Source organism: Carcharodon carcharias, chromosome 8, assembly GCF_017639515.1.
Source record: "Carcharodon carcharias isolate sCarCar2 chromosome 8, sCarCar2.pri, whole genome shotgun sequence".
Taxonomy (NCBI): domain Eukaryota; kingdom Metazoa; phylum Chordata; class Chondrichthyes; order Lamniformes; family Lamnidae; genus Carcharodon; species Carcharodon carcharias.
Window position 1 is genome coordinate 18303370 of NC_054474.1, and position 22390 is coordinate 18325759.

A 22390-nucleotide genomic window follows, 5' to 3' on the forward strand; every position below is an offset into this window, starting at 1 on the left:
ATTGATCCAATTCACCAGTCTATATCTTCCTGAATTATTTTTCTATATTCCTCATTGTTAACTGCAATTCTAAGTTTCATGTCATCTGCAAACTTTGAAAATATGCCCCTCAAACCATAGTCCAGGTCATTAATACAAACCAAATGAAGCAGTGGCCCCCAACTAAACCACTAAGGTACTATCATACACCCATCTTCTCACGAGTCTGAAAAATAGTCGTTCAACACCGTCTACTTCCTGGAAAAACTCAGCAGGTCTGGCAGCGTCCAGCATCCGCAGTTTTTTTGTTTTTACCGTCTACTTCCTGTTCTTTAGCCAATTTTGCATCCACGTTGCCAGTGAGCTTTTAATCCTATGGGCTAATTTTGTAAACCATTCTCTTTTTATTTACTCATTTACATGGTGTGGGCATCGCTGGCTAGGCTGGCATTTATTGCCCGTCGCTAATATTATGTAGCACTTTGTCAAAAACCTTTTGAATGTCAATATGCACAACATTAACCATATATCCCTCATCAGCCCTGTTACTTCATCAAAAAACTCAATCAAGTTAGACGAACACAATTTGTCATTAACAAATCATTGTTAACATTCAGTAATTAGTCCATATTTTTCCAAATGTCAATTAAATTTACTCTGGATTATCTCTAAAAATTTCCCTACTGATCTGAAGCTGATGAGCCTTTGTTACTGGATTTATCCCCCTCCCTTTTTAAAAAGCAGTCGTGTAAGCATTTTGCAATTCGCCAGCCCTCTGGCACGATCTCCATACTCAAGGAGGATTGTGACCAGAGCCTCCACAATTTTCACCCTTACCTTGCTCAGTAGCCTTGGATGCACACCATCTGGACCAAGTGACTCTTCTACACTGAGCCCTGTCAACCTTTAAGTACCTCTTTATCTATTTTTATCCTGTCCAATATTGTTATTACTTCCTCTTTCACCACTATGTGAGCAGTGTTCTCTGAAGAGTGAAGACAAATGCAAAGTACTCATCTTTGGGTCCTAATCAGCCCCACCCTTCCTTGGACTAAACTTTTACCGTACATATGTTTATAAAAGAACTTTGGGTTTTCTTTTATGATAGCTGCTAATTTATTCTCATACTCTCTCTTTGCAGCCCATTCTCACTTTTAGGTCTTCTCTGTACTTTTTGTATTTAACTTGGTGCTCTATTATATTATGAAACTCTACTTAGATTTTTCATAAGCCTCCTCTTTCTGTCACATTTTAATCTCTATATCATCTATCATAGAGGGAGCTCTAGTTTGGGATGCACTACTTGTTCCCCCCGCAGGAATGGCGTGGATTTCCAGATTAGAAGCTGGGCTTAAAATGACAATGTTTGAGCTATTGTACACAATTTTAAGATGTTCTCTGAACTTTTTAATTTGCACTTTGAGTAGGTGGAGATTTCAATCACCATTCTCGCTGATGATTTGTTATTATTCTGTACCGGAATCATCTCTTTGAAGGCATCCCATTGATTGTTTATCCTTTTGCCTACCAATCTTTGATCCAAGTCGGTCAGATCCCTTTTCAACCCATTGAAGTGAGCCCAACCCCAGATAAGTATTTGTACACTTGATTGTTGCTTGTGCTTTTCTATAACATGATATTACGATCACTGTTCCTAAAATGCTCTCCCACTGAAACCTCCTCCATGTGCCCACTCTATTGTCCAGAACTAGATCCAGTGCTGTTTCTCTCCTTGTTGGGTGGAAAAAAGTACACAAATAATGTTTTAAATCAGTGGAGTACCTTTTCTCTTCTGTGTAGATTTCTGCGAATCCTCATCGGCGCTCCGTTCCTCTGGTGATTCATCCGATTTGGCTTTCTGGTTCTCTTTGCTCTCACTGCTGTCGCATTTCTCTGGCCGTTCCTTCCTCGCGGGAGGTTTTTTGTTCTGCTGTGGCTTACTGTTCTGTGGATGCTGGAACAAAATGGTATGAAGGTGACAAATACTTACAGCTGTTCCATGACCTTACCCTCCAGTGTCCTTTCACTCCTATTATCAATCAGTCTTCCTGCCTCCTGAAGATCATGGCACCTACTGAGGTTTGGGCTCCACCAATCTCCTCACTCAAGCACCCATCTTTTATGGTGGTTGTCAGAGCTGAGACAATCCTGTACGCACCTAACACCCACTCATGCTTTTCAGCAGGAGTTCCTGGTCAGTGATCAGGTGCAGAAATGGTGGCTAATATCATCTCCTCCATCAGTTATGGGCAGCTAACATTGCATAGATGGGGATAATTGAATCAAACTCATGGCACATCTGGAGCAGGGGCACATTCATCCAACAACTGCACAATTCCTACTTACCTCAGAGGAAATGACCGGCTCCCATGTCTGAAACAAAAGAATAAAGAGCATTTAAAATACAGACAATGAAACTGAACCCAGAGTACAAGAGTGTGGCTACAAGAACAGGTCAGAGGCTAGGGATGCTGCAGCGAATAACTCATCTCCTGACTCCCCAAAGCCAGACCACCACCTAAAATGCACAAGTCAGGAGTGTGATGGGATACTTGCTCCACTGGCCTGGATAAGTGCAGCTCCAATAATACTCAAAAAGCTTAACAGCATCCAATACAAAGCAGCCCGCTTGATTGACACCCCAACCATAATATTCACTCCCTCCACCACCGACACACAGTGGCAACAGTGTGTACCATTTGCAAGATGCACTGCAAGAACTCACCAAAGCTCATTAGACAGCACCTTCCAAACCCACGGCCACTACCATCTAGAAGGACAAGGGCAGCAGACACACGGGAACACCATCACCTGAACGTACCCTTGCGAGCCACTCAACACCCTGACTTGGAAATATGTTGCTGTTCCTTCACTGTCGCTGGGTCAAAGTCCTGGAACTCCTTCCCTAACAACACTGTTGGTGTAACTATATCACACAGACTGCAGCAGTTCAAGGAGGAAGCTCATCACCACCTTCTTAAGGGCGCTTAGGGAGGACAAAAATTGCTGGCCTAGCCAGTGACATCCACATCCCATGGATGAATTTTTAAGAAGTACAAGACACTCAGTGTAAATGTAAAGCTGCAGAACAAACTTCATTCTTTGAAGGAGACATTCAGAGCTTCATTGCAACAAGCTATGATAGTGGTAATACTACAGAGACAGTTTCACTGAACAGAAAAATAAAAACTCGCATTTATATCCCACCTTTCACAATCACCGGATGTCCCAAAGCACTTTACAATGAAGTGCTTTGTAAAGAACTAAATTGACATTACATTGTAATGCAAGAAATTGAGTTTCTGTATAACTCAGGGTGTGACAGTAACACTATGTTAACAGCATTACTTGTTAAAAAGAATTTGCAATTCTATCACTTCTTTCACAAACTTCAGGATATTCCAAAGCGTTTTACAGCCAATGAATTGCATTTGAAATTTAGTCACTGTTGTGATGTATGATAAACACAGCAGCCAATTTGCACCTAGCAAGCTCCCATAAACAGCAATGTGGTAATAACTAGATAATCCATTTTATAGATGTTGATTGAGGGGTAACTATTAGTCAGAACACTGGAAAGAACTCCTTTTCCTTTTCTTTTAACAGTGCCATAGAATCTTTTACCACAATCTTGCAATCTTCCCTAGGAGGTGCCAGATCACTGTAGTGTGGCAAATGTGAAAACCTGATTCTAGAAAGGGTGTAAGCATATTCCAAGTAACTACAGGCCAGTCAGTTTAATACAGGGGAGTGTAAAGCTTTAGAAATAATGATCAGGGTGAGGGGGGAAAAATCAGACGCTTGGAGATGTTTGAGTTAATTAAGGAAAGCCAGCATAGATTTGTAAAGAAAAATCGAGCTAGACTAATCTAATTGTATTTTCTGATGAAGTGACGGAGAAGACTGATGAGAGGAAAGCAGTGAATGTTGTCTTTATGGATTCTAAGAAAGCAAAAGGTTGATCAACAAAACTGAAGCTCATGGAATCAGGGGGTGTGTCAGCTTGGATAAAAAAAATGGCTTAAGGACAGAAAACAGCAAATCGTGGTAAATGGTTGCTTTTCAGACTGGAAGATTGTAGACAGTGGTGTCCCCCACGGGTCAGTGTCAGGACCACTGCTTTTTTAATTTTATATGTATGACTTGGATATTGGAATACAAAGTAAAATTTCAACATTTGACGATGAGGTGTGGTTGACAGCGAGGATGATACCAATCGACTGCAACAGGGTATAGATGGGCTAGAAGAATAAGCAGACAAGTGACAGATGGAATTTAATACAGAGATGTGTGAGGTGATGTATTTTGGCAGGAATAGGGAGAGGCAATATAGACTAAACAGCACAGTGCTAAAACGAAGTGCTGGGCCAGAGGGTCCAGGGAGTTCATTTGGATAGATTATTAAAGTTGGCAGGACATATTGAGAGAGCAATTAGCAAATATATGGGTTCTTGGGCTTCTTAAGTAGAGGTACTGAGTACAAAAGCAGGGAAGTTATGCTGAACCTGTATAAAGTTCTGGTCAGGCCACAACTAGCGTTTGAACCCAATTTTGTCAGTTTAACCTTGGTGATGGGGAAGCTTTCAGAATGGATAATTCAGGACAAAATTAATAATCACTTGGGCAAATGCGGGTTAATTAAGAAAAAACACTATGGATTTGTTAAAGGAAAAACATTTTTAACCATCTTGCTTGAGTTTTTTTTCATGAGGTAACAGAGAGGATTGATGAAGGCAATGCAATTGATGCGGTGTACATGGGCTTCTAAAAGGCATTTGGTAAGGTGCTGCAAAAGAGACTTGCGAGCCAAATTAGATCTCATGGAATAAAAAGGACAGTGACAACATGGATACAAAATTGGCTGGGTGACAGGAAACAGAGAGTAACAGTGAACCGATGTTTTTCGTACTGGAGGAAGGGTTTATAGTGGATTTCTCCAGGCAGTGTTAGGACCCCTGCTCTTCCTGATATGTAATAATTCTGGATCTTGGTGTACAGGGCACAATTTCAAAATTTGCAGATGAAACGAAACTTGGAAGTATTGTGGCCCACGAGGAGGATAATGTAGAACTTCAAAGGGATGCAGGCAGGTTGGTGAAAGGGGTGGACAAATGGCAGATGAAACTGAATGCACAGAAGGGTGAAATGATTCATTTGGTAGAAAGAACACAGACAATATAAAACAAAGGGTACAATTCTAAAGGAGGTGCAGTAGCAGAAGCACCTGGGTGTGTATGTTGGTAAATCATTTAAGGTGACAGGACAGTTGAGAAAGTGGTTAATAAAGCATACTGCATTCTGGGCTTTATCAATAGAGGCATAGGGTATAAAAGCAAGGAAATTATGCTAAACCTGTATAAAACACTGGTTTGGCCTCAACTGGAGTATTGTGTCCCATTCTGGACACCATACTTTAAGAATGATGTGAAGGCAGAAAAGGTTCATGAGAATGGTTCCAAGGATGAGGGGCTTCAGTTACATAGAAAGACTGGAATAGTTGGGACTGTCCTCCTTGAAGAGAAGATTGAGAAGAGATTTGGGCGAGGTATTTCAAAATCTTGAGGGGTCTGGACAGAGTAGATAAGGGGGTCCATTGGCAGAGGGGGTCCAGAACCAAAGGGCATAGATTTAACATAATTGGCAAAAGAAGCAGCGGTGACATGAGGAAAAACTTTTTCATGGAGCGAGTGGCTAGGATCTGGAATGCACTGCCTGACAGTGTGATGGAGGTAGGGTCAATTGAGGCTTTCAAAAGGGAATTGAATCATTATATGAAATGGAAAAATCTGCAGGGTAAAGGGGAGAAGGTGGGGCAGTGGCACTAGGTGAACTGCGTCTTCAGAGGGCCAGCACAAACACAGAGGGCCAGCCTATGATTCCATGTATTTTAAGTATGTGTACGTATGTGTTAATGGTGTATCTCTAGTTGGTGAAGAAGAGATGATTCCGGGAGACAGTCATTCTCTGCCCATCCTATAATGTCTTTAATTCTCTTTCCCTCACCACCAAAATCCTGCTTGCTTTCTCCAAATCCACAGGATTCCACTTTAATGGAGAATTTCCTGCATATAACGCTCATCAAATGACCTTTTTCCCAATTCCCTTGTAGTCCAGATACATAACCACCATTGATTCTTTTCTATCTACCACCTCACTGACTCAATAATTCTACTCCATTAGTAAGGCATAATCTGCCAAAGTAGTATGTTGATTCTTCCTGACCAACTTTCAATCAGTTTGATGATGTATTCTAACAATGTTGCCACCACGGGCAGTAAACTCACTGGGTCTGTGGTTCACTGTTTGTGGCCCACACCACAAAAGAATTTCATTGGTTGCAAAGCACTTTGGGATGGCCTGAGGTGATGAAAAGAGAAATAGAGATGCAAATTTCCTCTCTCTCTCAACCTTTTCAAATATATCCCAATGGATTACCATGAGATGTGCATCAACCCAAAGTCTGACTGAGCTGTACTGAAAGCTCCCGACTTAGTACTGTACCATTAGAGGCTCTGTTAATGAACTGTAATTACAATGACATCCAGTGACAAAAATGAGTACTACAAGATCACAAAAAGTCAAAACTATTGATGCTTAAAATCCAAAATAGAAAATGCTGGAAACATGCAGCAGTCAGGTAGCATCTGTGATATAACAGATCAGTTAACATTTCAGACATACAGCCTCATCAAGACTGGAATTGCTTCTTATAAGGAACAGATCAGGAGGGCATAGACATAATTACCTATTTCCCCACAACGTGTGCACTCCACATTAGTGGGATCAGTTTGGGATTGATAAAGTTCTGGGGAGAATGAAGCGGAGTGAGTTTGAGATCGACACAGGGCTTTGGGAGAGAGCAGAATTGGGTCTGGATTGAAATAGGACTATTGGAGAGAGCAGAGTTATATTTGGATTGATACAGGGCTATAGGGAGAGCAGCAAAATGGGGCTGGAATTGCTGGAGTGAACAATCAGCACAGACACCGTGGACTGATCACAGCACAGGGCAAGAACAAATATCTGGATCGGTGGCTCTACGAAGCCAATGTCAGCTTTGATGCTGGAGTGCAACTCGAACCCCCAACCCAGGACCACAGGTAATCTGGTAATGGTATTTAGCCACTGTCCACTTAGAACCATAGGCATCTCTCTCCATTGGAGAGACAATTGGTTATATAGTTTGAAGGGTACCATTCCAAATCAAGCGTGGGGCATTCTGCATCACACTCGAGCTAACCGACCCCCACTCCTGTTCATCATTTACATTAGCAATTTAAACTCAAGAATCAGAAGTTCAATTTCAACATTTGCAGGCGACACCAACTTGTGTGGTTAACACAGAGGAGGACTATGACAAAATACAGGAAGACATTAATAAACTTGCAGAATGGGTGTTTTAGATGACAATTAAATTGTAGAGGAACTGTGAAACAGTACATTATGATAAAGACTATGGAGACCTTTTAATGTTTGTGTAACAGTCTAAATGGGGTAGAGGGGCATGGGTTCTAGAGGTACAATGGAGAAACTACAAAGTAGGTTTGCAGGTTAATTAGGTGATTAAAAAAGTAAACCAAGAACGGGTTCATTACTAAACTGATAGAACTGAAAAACAGAGAAGTTATGTTAAATTTATTTAAATATAGATCTTAAATTAGACCCCACTTATAGTATAATGCACAGTTCTGGTCTCCATATTAGGATATAGAGACATTGAGAAGGCACAAAAATTTACACGGCTAATTCCTGACCTGAGAAGGTTATAACTTTCAGAGAAGATAGAACAGGCTGGGGCTCTTTAGGAAAGAGAAGGCTGGGTGCTGATTTGGTGGAAGTCTTTAAGATGGTGAATTGTTAGGGTAGACGTCAAGAGTATGATTTTAACCTTTTCAAAACCCAATCACTTTCACAAAAATTGGCCAATATTTCTATTTGTGGGAGAAATCATAAATATAGGATAGTCACAAATAAACTCAAAAGGGAATTCAGAGAAACCTTTTTACCCAAAATGTGATGAGAATGTGGAACAATGGTTGAGATGTATACAACAGATGCATTTCAGGGGAAGCCAGATAATTACATAAAAAAGAAAGGAACAGAAGGTTATGCTGATAGGATTAGATGAAGTAGGGTAGGAGGAGGCCAATGTGGAATATAAATGCCAACATTGACCAGTTGGGCTGAGTGGTCAATTTCAGTGCTGTAGACTCGACACAAACTTGGTTTGCACTCCCTGGAACATAGAAGAGGTGAGGCAGTCACACCGCTTAGAATAGGGTCTTCTGATTTGGAAGGTGGACATGGACGGGAGGCTGTGACTGCGAGTGAGGCAGGTAAAGGGACCCAGAAGACAGGAATGTCAGCTTCTGCAATTGTCCAACAGGTTTGAGGTTCTCTCAGCTTACTTGGATGAGAGTGGGGGCTGCAGGGTTGATGAGCTGACTGATCATGGCACTGTGGTACAGGAAACCATTCAAGTTGGGGGGGGCGGGGGGGAAGAGGAATGTCGAGGCAGTAGACGACAGTATAGTGAGGGAGATTGACACTGTTCTCTGCAGCAAAGAGCAAGAGTCCAAATGGCTGTGTTGCCTGCCCAGTGCCAGGGTTCAGGACATTTGCCCAGGGCTGCAGAGGAACTTGCAGTGGTCGGGGAGGACCCAGTTGTCGTGGTCCATGTAGGTACCAAGAACATAGGCAGGATGAAAAAGGAGGTTCTGCATAGGTAGTATGAGGAGCTAGGCACCAAATTAAGAACCAGAACCTCAAAGGTAATAACTTCCAGATTATTACCTGAGCCACATGCAAATTGGCATACAGCAAATAAGATTAGAGAGATGAATGTATGGCTCAAAGACTGGTGTGGGAGAAGTGGATTCCGGTTTGTGGGGCACTGGCACCAGTACTGGAGAAAGTGAGGGCTATACTTTGGACGGGACAGTCTACACCTGGACTGGGACTGATGCTCTAGCGAGCCGCATTAACTAGAAGTGGAGAGGGCTTTAAACAAAATAATGGGGACAAGGGATCAAATTTGGTAAACCAAAGAGCAGCCAAGGCAAGAGAAAAAGGTACCAATATGGGAAATGATAACAGAACATGCTAGGAAGGGACAGAGTACAAATCCAAGAGTAAATCAGCAGATAAGGCCAAATGTTACAAAAATAATAAAAGAACAAAATTAAAGGTTCTGTATCTAAATGCACGTAGCATTAGAAACAAAACAGATGAACTGATAGCACAAATAGAAACAAATAAGTATGATCTAATAGCCATGGCTGCAGGATGACAGATTGGGACCTGAATATTGAAAGGTACGTGACATACAGGAAGAACAAGAAGTGAGCAAAAGGTGGAGGGGTGGCTCTATTAATTAATGATGGTATTAGCGCATTAGAGAGGGATGACCTAAGTTCAGGAGACCAGGGTGTAGCAGTTTGGGTTGAGATGAGAAATGGTAAGGCAAAAAGTCACTTGTGGAAGTGGTGTACAGCCCCCCTAATTGTAACTACACAGTAGGACAAGTATAAATGAGGAGATAATGAGAACTTCTCAGAAAGGTACAGCAACAATCATGGGGAATTTTAATCTACAGATAGACTGGAAAAATCAGAGAGGCAACGGTAGCATAGATGAGTTCATAGAATGTTTTCGGGATAGTTCCTTGGAACAGCATGTCCTGGAACCAAACAGAGAACAGGCTATACTAGACCTGGTATTAACCAATGAGGTTGGATTAATTAATGACCTCATAATGAAAGGTACCTAGGTTGCAGAGATGATAATGATTGAATTTTACATTCAGTTTGAGGGAGGGAAGAGTGAGTCTAAGACGAACATTTTAAGCTTAAATATGGGTAATTATGAGGGCATGAAAGCAGAGCTAGCTAAAGTGAACTGGTAAATGAGGTTAAGGAATAGATCTATAGAGATGCAATGGCAGGCTTTTAAAGGGGTATTTCAGAATACACATAACAGATACATTCCAACGAGAAAGATAAAATCCACTGTTAACTAAAAATGTTGAAGACAGTATCAAACTTAAAGAAAAAGCATACAATTGCACAAAGATGGGTCACATGACAGAATATGAAGACTAGCAGACAATGACAAAAAGATTAATAAGGAAGGAAAAATCAGAGTATGAGAGGAAGCTTGCTAGCAATAGAAAGACAGACAGCAAGAATGTCCATAGATATTTAAATAAAAAAGGAGTTAACAAAGTGAGCATTGGTCCTACAGAAAGTCAGTCTGGCAAATTAATAATGGTAAGTAAGGACAAGGCAGATGAATAGAACAGATATTTTGCATCAGTCTTCACTATAGAGGGTACAATAGCTGTAAATCAGCAAAAGGAAAGAAGGGAGGAACTCAGGAAAATTACAATCACCAGAGAAGTGGTACTGAGCAAACTGTTGGAGCTGCAGGCTGATAAATCCCTGGGTTCTGATAGACTTCATCCTAGGGTGTTGAAAGAAGGGACTAGTCAAATAGTTGATGCATTGGTTTTAATTTTCCAAAGTTTCCTAGATTCAGAGAAGGTTCCATTAGATTGGAAATTAGCAAATGTAACTCCTTTATTCAAAAAGGGAGGATGACAGAAAGCAGGAAACTACAAGCTAGTTAGCTTAACGTCTGCCATAGGGAAAATGTTAGAAGCTATTATTAAAGATGTCACAGCAGGACATTTAGAAACATTTACGGCAATCAAGCAGAGTCAATATGGTTTTATGGAAAGGAAGTCATGTTTAACCTATTTATTGGAGTCTTTTGAAGGAGTCACATGTACTGTTGATAAAGGGGAACTGGTGGATGTACTGTACTTAGATTTCCAGAAGGCATTTGATAAGGCGCCATATCAAAGGTTAATGTGGAAACTATAAGCTCATGGTGCAGGGGGAAACATATTGGCATGGATAGAAGATTGGCCAGCTAACAGGAAACAGAGGGAGGACATAAATGGGTCTTTATTCTGGTTGGCAACATGTGGTGTGCCACGGGGATCAATGCTAGGGCCTCAACTTTTTACAATTTATATAACTTGGATGAAGGGGCAGATGGCATAGTTGCTAAATTTGCTGGTGACACAAAGGTAGGTAGGAAAGTAAGTAGTTAAGAGGACACAAGGCGGCTATAAAGTGACATAGATAGGTTAAATGAGTGGGTATAGATCTGGCAAATGGAGTATAAGGTGAGCAAATATGAAATTGTCCATTTTGGCAGGAAGAATAAAAAAAGATTATCTAAATGGCGAGAGATTGTAGAGCTCAGGCTCAGAGGAGTCCGGGTGTCCTAGTGCATGAATCACAAAACGCTAGAATGCAGGTACAGCAAGTAATTAAGACACCTAAAAGAATATTGTTGTTTATTGTGAGGGGAATTGAAGATAAAGGAGGGAGGTTATGCTTCAGTTGCACAGGACACCTGGAGTACTACGTACAGTATTGGTCTCCTTATTTAAGGAAAGATGTAGATGATTTAGAAGTAATTCAGAGGTGGTTTACTAGACTAATACCAGGAATGGGCAGGCTGTCATATGAGGAAAGGTTGGACAGCTTATGCTGTCCAATCCACTGCCGTTTAGGAGAGTAAGAGGTGACTTGATCAAAACTTTTAAGATCCTGAGGGGTCTCGACAGAATGGATGTGAAGAGGATGTGTCCTCTTATGGAAGAATATAGAACTAGGGGTCACGGATTAAAAATAAGGGATTGCTTGTTTAAGACAGAGATGAGAATCTTTTTCTCTGAGCGTCATGAGTCTTTGGAACTCTCTTCCTCAAGTGGCAGTGGGAGCAGGGTCGTTGAATATTTTTAAGGCAGAGCTAGATAGATTCTTGATTAACAAGGGGGTGAAAGGTTGTTGGGGGTAGGCGGAAGGTTACAGCCATGATCTTATTGAATGGTGGAGCAGGTTTGAGGGGTCGAATGGCCTACTTCTGCTCCATGTTCATATGTTCAATTTGGTGGAGGTTATTAGAGATTTTGGAAAAAAAATATTTGAGTTAATTCAGATAATGATACAGCACATAATGAGACATGAGACAATTGGCCCTTCCAGATCTTCATGTACTTTGCTAGAGCCATTCAATTAAATCCACTCCCCTGCAAATGTTTTCCCTTCAAATAGTTATTCAATTCTCTTTTGAAAGTTACTATTGAATCAATGTCTGCCAACCTTTTGGGCAATGCATTCCAGGTCACAACTCGCTACGTAAAAGTAAGTTTCCTTACATCACCTCTGTTTCTTCTGCCAATCTCCATGTGTCTGCTGGTTGCCAACTATTCAACTACTGAAAAGTGTTTCTCTGCATTTGTTTTATCAAAACCATTCATGATTTATCCAATCTTCCCACAACATTCTCTACTCTAAAGAGAACAACCCTAGCTTCTCCAGTCTCTCATCCCTGGTACCACTAGCAAATCTCTCCTGCATTCTCTCTAAAGGTCTTGAATCCTACCAGAAATGAACACAATAATACAGTTGAAGCCTAACCAGTAATTTACAAAGTTTTAGCATAACTGCCTGGCTTTTGTACTCTATACCTCTATTAATAAAGCCAAATTCTCAACTTGTGCAGTTACATTCAAAGATTTGCATATATACACAACCCCAGATGTCCGTTACTTTACCTCTTTTTAAAGCCACCATTCAAGAGAAAAAAACATTTTTCATATCTGAATTAATAATTTTAAATTTTAGATCAATAGATCTTAGCTAGCAAAGGTATTAAGGAATTTGGAGCCAGGAAAGGTAGATGGTATTACGTAATATGAATCAGTCATGAACCCAACGAATGGCAGCACAGACTAGAGGGGCTGAAAGGCCTTCTGTCATTCCTGCTTTAGCTCTCCATACAATGTAAACCCATCTTGACTCTTTAAACTTAAAACCATCAATCTTCCTTCCTAGGAGATAATAATTGCAGCCTTACTAACATCAACAATACCAAACTAACTTGGTTATATTAGCCCCAGGGATCTGCCTCAGAAATCCAACTGTTTCTGCAGACCTCCTTCCTTGACTCGCAGCTTTGACAATTTGCTAACAACAGAAGTTACAAAGTGAACAAACCCTGGCACAACAATACCTTGTTATTGACAATTTCACCAGGTGTGGGCCAGTTTGTGGTGTCACCAAAATCGCTGACCTGCAACAGAAAAAGAATTCCCCCGTCAGATATTTTCAAACACAATCAGGCCTCAATTCTGCTACTTTGACAATGTCTGAAGCCCACTTATACCAAGAAAATTAGATTCCATAACTGCACCCTTCTCTGTCAGTTCAAAACCCTGACAGAGGGAACAATAATCTTGCTCATTAACAGACAGCTGCCTTGACAATAGTCACTCTTCCCAACTCTCCGTAACACCATGCCACAAGAGGAAATGGTGGCCATGTGATAATGACACCGGACGAGTAATCCAGAGCTCCAGGCTAATGTTCATGGATTTGAATCGTGCCAAAACAACTAGTGGAATTTAAATTCAATTAAGAAATTTGGAATATAAAGCTAGTCTCATTAATAGTGACCACAAAACAATCAATTGTCACAAAAACCCATCTGGTTCACTAATGCCCTTTAGGGAAGGAAATCTGCTATCCTTACCTGGTCTGACCTACATGTGACTTCAGATCTACAGTAGTGTGGTTGACTCTTAACTGTTCTCTGAAATAGCCACTTAGTTCAAGGGCAATTAGGGATGGGCTTGAAATGCTGGCCTGGCCACTGAGGCCCACATCCCATGAAAGAATAAGGAAAAGATTCACTCTAGACTGAAAAACAGGGTGGCTGAATGCTTACAAATGCAAAGTACTGCGGATGCTGGGAATCTGAAATAAAAACCAAAAAATGCTGGAAATAATCAGCATTAACATAGCGAAACAAAAGTTGATGTTTCAGGTCGAGTTGACCTTTCATTAAAATAATTCTGAGGCTCTGGAGTATTCCTGTGAGAGGCACAGGACAGCTCAAACTTCCTACACAGCTGCTACCTGAACATTCTGAGTGTCTCTGGCATTTTTTGTTTTCGTTCGTGACTGAATGCTTACTGCTGTTGCACCTTAGCCACGGAGGTGGGGGTCAGCAGCAGCAGCAGCAATTAATCTAGTAAAACACTACAGACCACTTCACAGGGGCGCTGTTGGGCAAATGATAAATGTGTCAAGCCCAATGAGTTCAGCCAGTGACTGCCTGACCCCCAACACCAAGCAGAGAACGTTCCACCATAGCCCAACCCCCAACCCCATCACAGTTGCAGATTTTGCAAACAATGGTTTCATTTCTTTGAGGGGGTTAGCTCTTGCTAATGCTGAAGTTATTGCAGTATGTTCCCTGTATATGCAAAGCATTAACTTAGAGGGAGCATGGGTGTGAAAACCTGTTTTGCAAGTTGGTGACTTTTTGACGATGCCTATTCACTTAGAAATTGGTGAACAAGTCGACAACTCATACCAGTTTTCAAACATCTGCAATTCCACCCAGAGATCCTCCTCTGGTGGATCCCAGGGCAACACAATACACTGTACCTAAAAGTACTTTCCTCTCTTCTTTGAAACATTGAGTGCAAGGCGAAAAGAAAGCTGCTCCTCCCTGTAGAGTGTCCAATAATATGTAGAGAGAATGGCTTGTAATGCCTAGAGAAAGAGTACTGTAACGTGTACAGAGACCATCTTGTAATGTTAACTTTTGTCCAATACAGCTGGCAACTTGAAAGCTGGCAGAGCTAATTTTGGATCCCCAGGGGTTTGGTGCTGGGTAGGCTCATGGAGCAGGCGGAAGATGAGAAAGTGACACACAGTAAATAATCAGGGCAGTATTTTAAGGCACCAATGCTGCAGCAGATAAATTTAGCTTTCACTGAGGGCGGTGGGAGACCACAGCTTCTGAGCCCAGAGCATTCAACATACAAACTCCGTCAATTCTGAATACTGGTATCAGCAGTGTAAATATAGTATGTAATGAATCAGCGTTTCTGGACACTTCTCAAATTCCTTTATTGGTTGAAGTGTTAAAATCCTCACTTTCAGATTTGGTCAGTGGTATCACCCTGGCATGAAACAGCTCTATGTCTGTACATGACAGCTGATTGTTCAACCCCATTCCGGTTATGCGCAAAGAAAATACAATTTAAGTAGTCATTTGCTAAGCCATCGACTTCAATCTTCCCTGATCGGTCACACAGAGCGTCTGGTGAGATCGAGGGCACATTAACTTGATGGCTCCTAAATCAGTACATCTGTCCAACCACGTTGACTGCAGAAATCCTGATCAAATAGATGATGCAGGAATGTTTGTCTGAAGGTGAACTCCACAGGGAGGATCTCTGGTATTCCTGTGAGTCACTCAGCACAATCTACCTCAAACATCCAATCACAATTTGCATTTTTACAATGTCTTTAATGTATACAATGTTAGCTGTATTTTACAAAAACAAGTTGCACACGCATTTGAAACAGAACGCTAATCCAGGGAAAGGAGAAATAATGAGTGAAGGCTTGGGAGAAAAGATCTGCTTGCAGAAAGGGAAGGAAGAGAGCAGAAGCAGGAGGCGGGGGGAGGGGGGTTTGGGAGGGATTTCTAGAGAGCACGATTTGGGTGACAAAGCTGTAGCAGTGGTGAGGTAGAAGGATATAAAGGAGTCCAAAGTGGGAACACCAAAGGGACAGAAAGGGAGGCAATCCTGCAAGAGGTTGCAGAGGTTGGGTGGACACAAGCCAAGGGAGATTTGAAGACAAACATGAGTTTTTTTAACTTTGAGCCACTGTATGGCCATAAGGATGGGCACGAGACACCAACAGCCAATGCAACCCAGGCCCATTGCAAGGGCCAGAAGTGAGCAAGCTGCAGCTTAGGAATCCAGTTCAATTCAGTTTTCATGTTACAATTCATTTTGCTCTTATCTTTCAAGTGGCTTTTGTAACACGTGATGAATAGCTGCAGGATGTTAAAAACAGCACCAACAAACCATATCTGCCACCTTATTTCCTACATTAAAACAATGGCGACAATTCAAAAGCAGTGAACTGGCTGTAAAGCATTTTGGATGTCCTAAGATTATGAAAGGCACTATTTTTTTATTTGCTCTCTCATGTAAAAATCTTATGTAATTTGGTGATTTCAAAATAAAGATAACCATCAGTGAAAGAAACACTATTCCCAAAGATCACAAAGTGTAGCAGCTGCTCAAAGGGAGTTAGGGGGAGGCGATGGCGTTGTGGTATTGTCGCTGGACTAGTAATCCAAAGACCCAGGGTAATACTCTGGGGAAACAAAAATAAAAATACCTGGAAAAACTCAGCAGGTCTGGCAGCATCTACGGAGAGGAACACAGTTAACGTTTCGAGTCCGTATGACTGTTCCTCTCCGCAGATGCTGCGAGACCTGCTGAGTTTTTCCAGGTATTATTTTTATTTTTATTTTTGTTTTGGATTTCCAGCATCCGTGGTTTTTTGCTTTTATCTTAATGGCCTGGGGACCCGGGTTCGAATCCTGCCATGGCAGATGGTGGAATTTGAATTCAATTAAAAATCTGAACTAAAAGTCTTGTGATGACCACGAAACAATTGTTTAGGGAAGGAAATCTGTCGTCCTTACCTGGTCTGACTCTTATGAAATGGCCTAGCAAAAGCCACTCAGTTGTAACAAGCCACTACAAAATGACTATGAATGAAACCGGACCGACCACCTGGCACTGACCTAGGCACCGGAAACAACAATGCAGCTCTGTTGACCCTGCAAAGTCATCCTTACTAACATCTGGGGGGGGCGGGGGGGGGCTAATATTAGGAGAGCTGTCTCAAGCTAGAGAGCTAGTCAAGAAACAGCCTGACAGTCATACTTACAGAATCATACCTTACAGAAAACGTCCCAGACACCACCAGCACCAGGCACACTGAAAAATGAGGTGTCAACCTGGTGAAGCTATAACACTTACGTGCCAAACAGCATAAGCAGCTAAGTGATCCCACGATCAACAGATCAGATCTAAGTCCTGCCACACACAGTCGCGAATGGTGGCGGACAATTAAACAATTCACTGGAGGAGGAGGCTCCTCAAATATCTCTTCCTCAATAATGGGGGAGCCCTGCATACCTGTGCAAAAGATAAGGCTGAAGCATTTTCAAGAATCTTCAGCCAGAAATGTTGAGTGGCAAGTAACATTCACGCCACACAAGTGCAATGTGTCAGGCAATGACCATCTTCAACAAGAGAGAAACCAACCATTGCTCCTTAATGTTCAATGGCATTACCATCACTGAATCCCCCACAACCAACATCCTGGAGGTTACCATTGACCAGAAACCATATAAATACTGTGGCTACAAAAGCAGGTCAGAGGCTAGGAAACATGCGAAGAGTAACTCACCTCCTGACTCCCCAAAGCCTGTCCACCATCTACAAGCCACAAGTCAGGATTGTGATGGAATACACCCCACTTGCCTGGATGAGCGTAGCTCCCAAAACACTGAAGAAGCTGAACACCGCCCAGGACGAAGCAGCCCGCTTGATTGGCACCACATCCACAAACATTCACTCCATCCACCACCGGTGCACAGATGCAGCAGTGTGTGCCATCTACAAGATGCACTGCAGGAATTCACCAAGGCTCCTTAGACAGCACCTTCCAAACCCACGACCACTACCACCTAGAAGGACAAGGGCAACAGATAGATGGGAACACCACCACCTGGAGGTTCCCCTCCAAGTAACTCACTATCCTGAATATATCGCCGTTCCTTCACTGTCGCTGGTTCAAAATCCTGAAACTCCATTCTTAACAGCAGTGTGGGTGCACCTACATCACATGGACTGCAGCAGTTCAAGAAGGCAGCTCACCACCACCACCTCAAGAGCAACCAGGGCTGGGCAATAAATGCTGGCCCAGCCAGCAACGCCCACATCCCGTGAATGAGAAAAAATCCACAATAGTGTGGTTGACTCTTAAATGCCCTCTGAACAAGGGCAATAAATACTGGCCTATCCAGCAACACCCACGTCCCGTGAATGAATAATAAAAAATAAAAAAGGTACTGACAACTTTGAATATTTTTCAGAAAAACCCTCTGCTCTAAATCAGAGCCTCAGTCCTTGTTGTTTCTCAGGGAATTCATTCTCCTGACACTGCAGAGTAGATTCTACACACACATGAAATTCATGCCAGATCGAAAGCCATGAAGTGGTTATTATGGTGATGTCTGATACAGATCAGAAATCTGTACAGTTGAAATCTGAGGATACAAACAGGGAATAAGAGTGGAACTGCAAAATACACACCTGTGAATTGGAATTGTTCTACATTGGCCTCAGCATAAAAGGTGTGGCGCAGAGAAATCGGAACTGTTCCACACCAACCCCAGATTCTCCTACTGGAAGGAACAGAAATATTACTGGCTCAGGGAGCCTACGGTGCAGAAACAAGTGAAATAGCTCATCCCAATGCACCAGACACTTGGGACGGAGAAATAGATATCCAACAGTAGAGGAGGACACTCGCACGAAGGGGAACAAGACATTCCGAAGTGGGATCTGAACTCATATCGTCATATTAGTCCAGGCTACGAGAAGCTAAAATAATAAAACCAGATGGCCTTCCCGGCATCGGCATATGTGATGTATTCAAGCACGAAAAAGGCACTTGCAGCCGAATTGATTGTGCAAATTCCTCCTCTCTAACTTGAATGCTAAAACTGAGAGAGGATAAACTCCAATAGACTAGTCAAGCAACAGCCTCACAGTCATAATCATAGAATTACACCTTACAGTCGATGTCAATTCTCCTCCATCAGCATCCCTGGTATGGCCTGTCCCAACAGGACAGGCCTACCAGGGGTGGCCGCATAGTAATATACTGTCAAGGGGGCATGATCCCAGGAGTCCTCAACAGTGACTCTGGGCCACTGAAGTCTCATGGCATCAGGTCAAACATGGGCAAGGAAACCTCCTGGTGATTACCACCTATTTACCCTCCCTCAAATGAATCAGTACTCCGCCATGTTAAGCGCCACCAGGAAGGAGCACCAAGGGTAACAAATGCAAAGAATATAGAAGGTTTCAATGTTGATCATCAAGAGCTTTTTTTAATTCATTCATTCATTCATAAGATGAGGGTGGCCTTTGTTGCCTATCTTTAATTGCCATTGAGGTGGTGGTGGTGGTGAGCCACCTTCTTGGACCGCTGCAGTCCACGTGGTGTAGGCACACGGAAAGCTGTTAGGAAGTTCCAGGTTTTTGATCCAGCGACAGTGAAGGAATGGCGATATCTTTCCAACCTAGAATTGTTTATGATTTGGAGGGGAATTTACAGGTGTTGGTGCTCCCATGCATCTGCTACCCATCCTTTTGACTTTGTCCTCACCAATCTGCCTATCCATGACATAATTGCTAGGTGTTATCACCAACAGTCCTTGTAGAGACCAAGTCCTGCCTTGAAACTGAGGACACACTATTGTATTGTGTGGCATTATCCCCATGGGAAAACAGGAAATATTCAGAACAGATCTAGTAAACCAAAGCAGGGCATCCATGAAGTGTAGTGAGCCATCATCAGCAGTAAAATTATAGTGGGTGAATTCACTCATGAGAGCTTCAAAATGGCCAGTGAAAAAGCAAAAACAGGGGTGAAAAATTCAAAATATTGTGAGAAAAGCCTCCCCCCTACAGAGCCAGGATCTGCACTGTAACTGCGGATGTTTTGTAATTCCTTTAAACACTTGCTGCTGCTTCGCTCACCACCACTATCCCAAACCTCAAAACTCAGTCCTGCCCACTGGCCATCCCAACACCCCCTCACTCATTTCTGCCCACCGGCCATCCCAACACCCCCTCATTCATTCCTGCCCACCAGCCATCCCAACACCCCCTCATTCATTCCTGCCCTCCAGCCATCCCATCCACCCCCTTCACTCATTCCTGCCCTCCAGCCATCCCATCCACCCCTTCACTCATTCCTGCCCACCGGCCATTCCAACACCCCCTCATTCATTTCTGCCCACCGGCCATTCCAACACCCCCTCACTCATTTCTGCCCACCGGCCATCCCAACATCCCCACACTCATTCCTGCTCAGCGGACATCCCAACATCCCCTCACTCGTTCCTGCCCACCGGCTATCCCAACATCCCCTCTCTCATTCCTGCCCACCGGTGATCCCAACACTCCCTCACTCATTCCTGCCCACTGGTGATCCCAACACTCACTCATTCATTCCTGCACACTGGCCAGGCCGGCGAGTGGGGAGCAACGGGAAGGCTGGCGATAGCTGTCGGCATTTGACTGAATGTTGCATCAAGGAACCCTTGAAAACTTAAAGTCAATGGAAATCAGGGGAAAACTCTGCACTGGTTGGAGTCATGTCTAGCATAAAGGAAGATGGTTGTGAATGTTGGAGGTCAATCATCCCAGGTCCAGGACATCACTGCAAAAGTTCTCTAAACCAGTGTCCTAGGCTCAACCACCTTCAGCTGCTTCATCAAGGACCTTCCCTCCATCAAAAGCTCACAAATGGGGGTGTTTGCTGATGATTGTACATTTTACAGTTCCGTTTGCAACTCCTCAGGTAATAAAGCAGTCCGTGCCCAAATTAAGCAAGGGCTGTACAACATTCAGGGCTTGGACTAATAAATGGCAAATAACATTTCATGCACACAATTGCCAAGCAATGACCATTTCCAACAAGACTGCCTAGCCATCTCCCTTTGACATTCAATGACATTACCACTGTCAAATCCTCCACCATCAATATCTGACAGGTCATTAACCAGAAACTTAACTGGATCAGCCATATAAATATTGTGGCTAAGAGAGTAGGTCAAAGGTAGGATATTGAGCCAAGTGTCTCATCTCCTAACTCTCCAAAAGCTTTCCATCTTCTACAAGGCACAAGTCAGTAGCATAATGGAATATTCTCCATTTGCCTGGATGAGAGCAGCACCAACAACACAAGAAGCTCAACATCATCTGGTCAACACAGCTCACTTGATCAGAACTTCATCCATCACCTTAAACATTTACTTCCCCCTCCAGGCCGGCACATGAACATAATTTGTATCATCTACAAGATGCACAGCAGCATCTCACCAAAAATTCTTTGAGCTCCTCCCAAACCCATGACCTCTGCCACCTAGAAGGACAAGGGTAGCGGACACATTTGAACACCAGCACCTGCAAGTTCCCCTTCAAGCCACATAACATCCTGACTTAGAAATATATTGTGGCTTCATCATCAATGGGTCAAAATCTTGGAACTCCCTACCTAATAGGACTACAGGAGAATCTTCACCACACAAACTGCAGCTCTTCAAGGCAGTTTATCATTACTAGCTTCTCAAAGGAAATTAAGGATGGACAAAAAGTTGAACTGCCAGTAATGCCTCCATCCCATGAATGAATAAAGCAAACAGTATGATGGGTCCCTTGGAGACAGAGAAACATGGCATCTCCCAATACAAAGATGGGGGGAGAGAGGGAGGGGAAGACTTAAACACATTGTACTGCAGCAGCTGGCGCACACTCACACACAGAAAATTGGCATCAAAGCGTAGTTTTTGACATCAATGTTCATGAACTTCCTAATTCATCCTACTGGGCCAGTTTGAAGTTAAGTGCACAGTGGCCAAGAGCATCACCACACCAGACCTGGCAAATCACAACACTAGCAGAGATGACAAACTCAGAATCCAGAGGTCCTTGTCTTCAATATATGGGGGTGTGGGGCCATGATGAGTTGATGGAGCAAGTATCATTTAACATAAAAATCCAAGGGAAAATTTAAAAATTATAAGTATCTGTGAAAGTTGGTTGCATTTACCTTGGCTCCTTTCTTTGGTCTTGGGTTCCCTGCTTTGACGACTTTAGCTGGTGCTGGCATTTCTGTAGAGGAGGAAAAGATGAACACCATCATCAATGTTTATTCAGTCACACCTGGCCTGAATACTGACAGCCAATTGGCCGATAGCTGCCCTCAATTGTTGACCCATGACAGGCGAGATCAATCAAGGACCCAGGGTGATGGCATAAGGAGGCTGTGATCTCACACTGGATTCAACCATAGCCTGTGGGGGAACATACAGCAACCCACAAACTATCACCCTGCACTTCATACCCTTCCCCATCCCCTTACTCCACCACCCACACTACCCCCACCTTCTCTCCTCAACACAATTCCCCTCCCATAGCCTCCCTCTTACTCCCATACCTTCCCAACATGTCTTCCTTTTTCCCACCCCATGCAAGCAAAGCTCATACCTGAGAGAGCAGAGAAAACCACTGACATTAGAACTCAGTAAACTTGTGACTATTTTTCACTCTTGCTCATACAGTATTACTGTTATTAGAGGTTTATATCACTGATTTTCTATGGGCTGGGCAGATACTCACCTCGGTGCCAGCTCTTGCCTCCTTCACGGTCTC

General features: G+C 42.8%; 1 protein-coding gene across 3 annotated transcripts in view; it reads right to left on the reverse strand.

The window, feature by feature from the left end:
• Nucleotides 1-22390, reverse strand: part of larp1 (La ribonucleoprotein 1, translational regulator) — a 124933-nt gene that overhangs the window by 55437 nt on the left and 47106 nt on the right. For 2 of the 3 annotated variants that reach the window (XR_005943759.1, XM_041193274.1), the window contains exons 2-5: nt 21789-21850; nt 13069-13128; nt 2326-2352; nt 1762-1933 (exon numbers count right to left, since the gene is read on the reverse strand). Coding sequence is in view for 2 of the 3 variants with exons in the window: in XM_041193274.1 (XP_041049208.1) it covers nt 1762-1933; nt 2326-2352; nt 13069-13128; nt 21789-21850 (321 nt within the window). In the remaining variant the exon portion in view is untranslated. The remainder of the gene's footprint in view (nt 1-1761; nt 1934-2325; nt 2353-13068; nt 13129-21788; nt 21851-22390) is intronic. The other variant, XM_041193275.1, reaches the window with a different exon arrangement.